Source organism: Salvelinus sp. IW2-2015, unplaced genomic scaffold (assembly GCF_002910315.2).
Source record: "Salvelinus sp. IW2-2015 unplaced genomic scaffold, ASM291031v2 Un_scaffold3383, whole genome shotgun sequence".
Classification (NCBI taxonomy): domain Eukaryota; kingdom Metazoa; phylum Chordata; class Actinopteri; order Salmoniformes; family Salmonidae; genus Salvelinus; species Salvelinus sp. IW2-2015.
This window is the reverse complement of record NW_019944665.1, coordinates 43,906-45,426: the sequence shown is the minus strand read 5'-3', so window position 1 is coordinate 45,426 and position 1,521 is coordinate 43,906. Positions and strand designations below refer to the sequence as shown.

The window sequence follows — 1,521 nt, the reverse complement described above, 5'->3', positions numbered from 1 at the left end:
GTTTCTCTCCAGTGTGTGTTCTCTGGTGCACTATCAGGCAGCTTGACAAAGTAAAACTCTTCCCACATTGATCACAGCCATAAGGTTTCTCCCCACTGTGTATTCTCTGGTGTGATTTCAGGTTGCTTTGCTGAGAAAAACTCTTTCCACATTGATCACAGCTATAAGGTTTCTCTCCTGTGTGTATTCTCTGGTGTGATTTCAGGTTGCTTTGCTGAGTAAAACTATTCCCACAGTGATCACAGCCAAAAGGTTTCTCTCCTGTGTGAATTCTTTGATGCATTTTAAGGTCTACTGAAGAGTTGAATCTCTTCCCACATTCAGAGCAGTAGTGAGATTTCCCTCCAGTGTGTATTCTCAGGTGAACTTTTAGTGAATCTGATCTTGAGAAACATTTCCCGCAGTCAGAGCAGCAGTAAGGTTTCTCTCCGGTGTGATTTCTCAGATGTATTTTAAGTTCTGATGAAGATTTGCAACATTTCCCACAATCAGAGCAGCAGTGAGATTTATCAACTGTGTGAATTCTCTGGTGTAGTTTTAGTGAATCTGATCTTGAGAAACGTTTCCCACAGTCAGAGCAGCAGTAAGGTTTCTRTCCGGTYMGWTMTCTSAGATGTATTTTAAGTTCTGATGAAGATTTGCAACATTTCCCACAATCAGAGCAGCAGTGAGATTTATCACCTGTGTGAATTCTCTGGTGTAGTTTAAGTGAATCTGATCTTGAGTAACTCTTCCCACAGTCAGAGCAGCAGTGAGGTTTCTTTCCTGTGGGTCTCTGCTGGTGTTTCTTGAGGTGTCCTGATCTGGAGAGACTCTTCTCTACCTCGACAGCATCATGATGTTGTTGAGGCTCCCCAGAGGATCCACGATAGTCCCGTATCTTTCCTGTGTGAACAACAAAGTCAGACAGATGGTTAAAGGCCCACAACAACAGAAATCCACTGAGGTAAAAGGTGATGCCCAGAACGTACCCATGAAGTTGTACAACAATTGATGTCTGTTAAATCATTTGACAATTGTCTGAAGACAGTCAAGGGAGCAACAATAGTCATATTTTGTATCCCTTTACATTAGTAGTAAAATCGATGATTGTAGGCTAGCAAAAAGTTAAAGTTAAAAAAGTTAAAGCAGTGTGCCAGACGACTTCTGGTCCCCAATATTGTTCTCCAATATAGGCCCCTTTCTGTGTTTGCTAAAATTGTGGCACGAGGGTGATGCGCACGTAATTTGTTTGCAGAAACTCCTCCATGCTAATGAGGAAACCAATAGCTATGGATGTAGTATATCTGCCTAGTTATACCAATACCATAGACCTACAGTAGGACCCATAACTTCACCTAACAACAACATAGACCTACTGTAGGACCCATAACTTCACCTAACAGTAACATAGACCTTGGACTATATATCATTTAATATTCCAGGTGAAACATGGAAACTAAAATGTCTTTGTCATGACATCTCATAACCTGATCACCAGATAATTTTGTGAATAATCCCACTAGGCTACTCTGTAATGTG

General features: G+C 41.1%; 1 protein-coding gene across 1 annotated transcript in view; it reads right to left on the bottom strand.

The window, feature by feature from the left end:
• Positions 1–4: 4 nt before the first annotated feature.
• Positions 5–1,521, bottom strand: part of LOC112075774 (zinc finger protein 180-like) — a gene marked incomplete at its 3' end in the record, with an annotated part of 11,353 nt that continues 9,836 nt past the window's right edge. The window contains exon 2 of the mRNA XM_070441057.1: positions 5–885. Coding sequence (XP_070297158.1) covers positions 5–885 — 881 coding nt within the window. The remainder of the gene's footprint in view (positions 886–1,521) is intronic.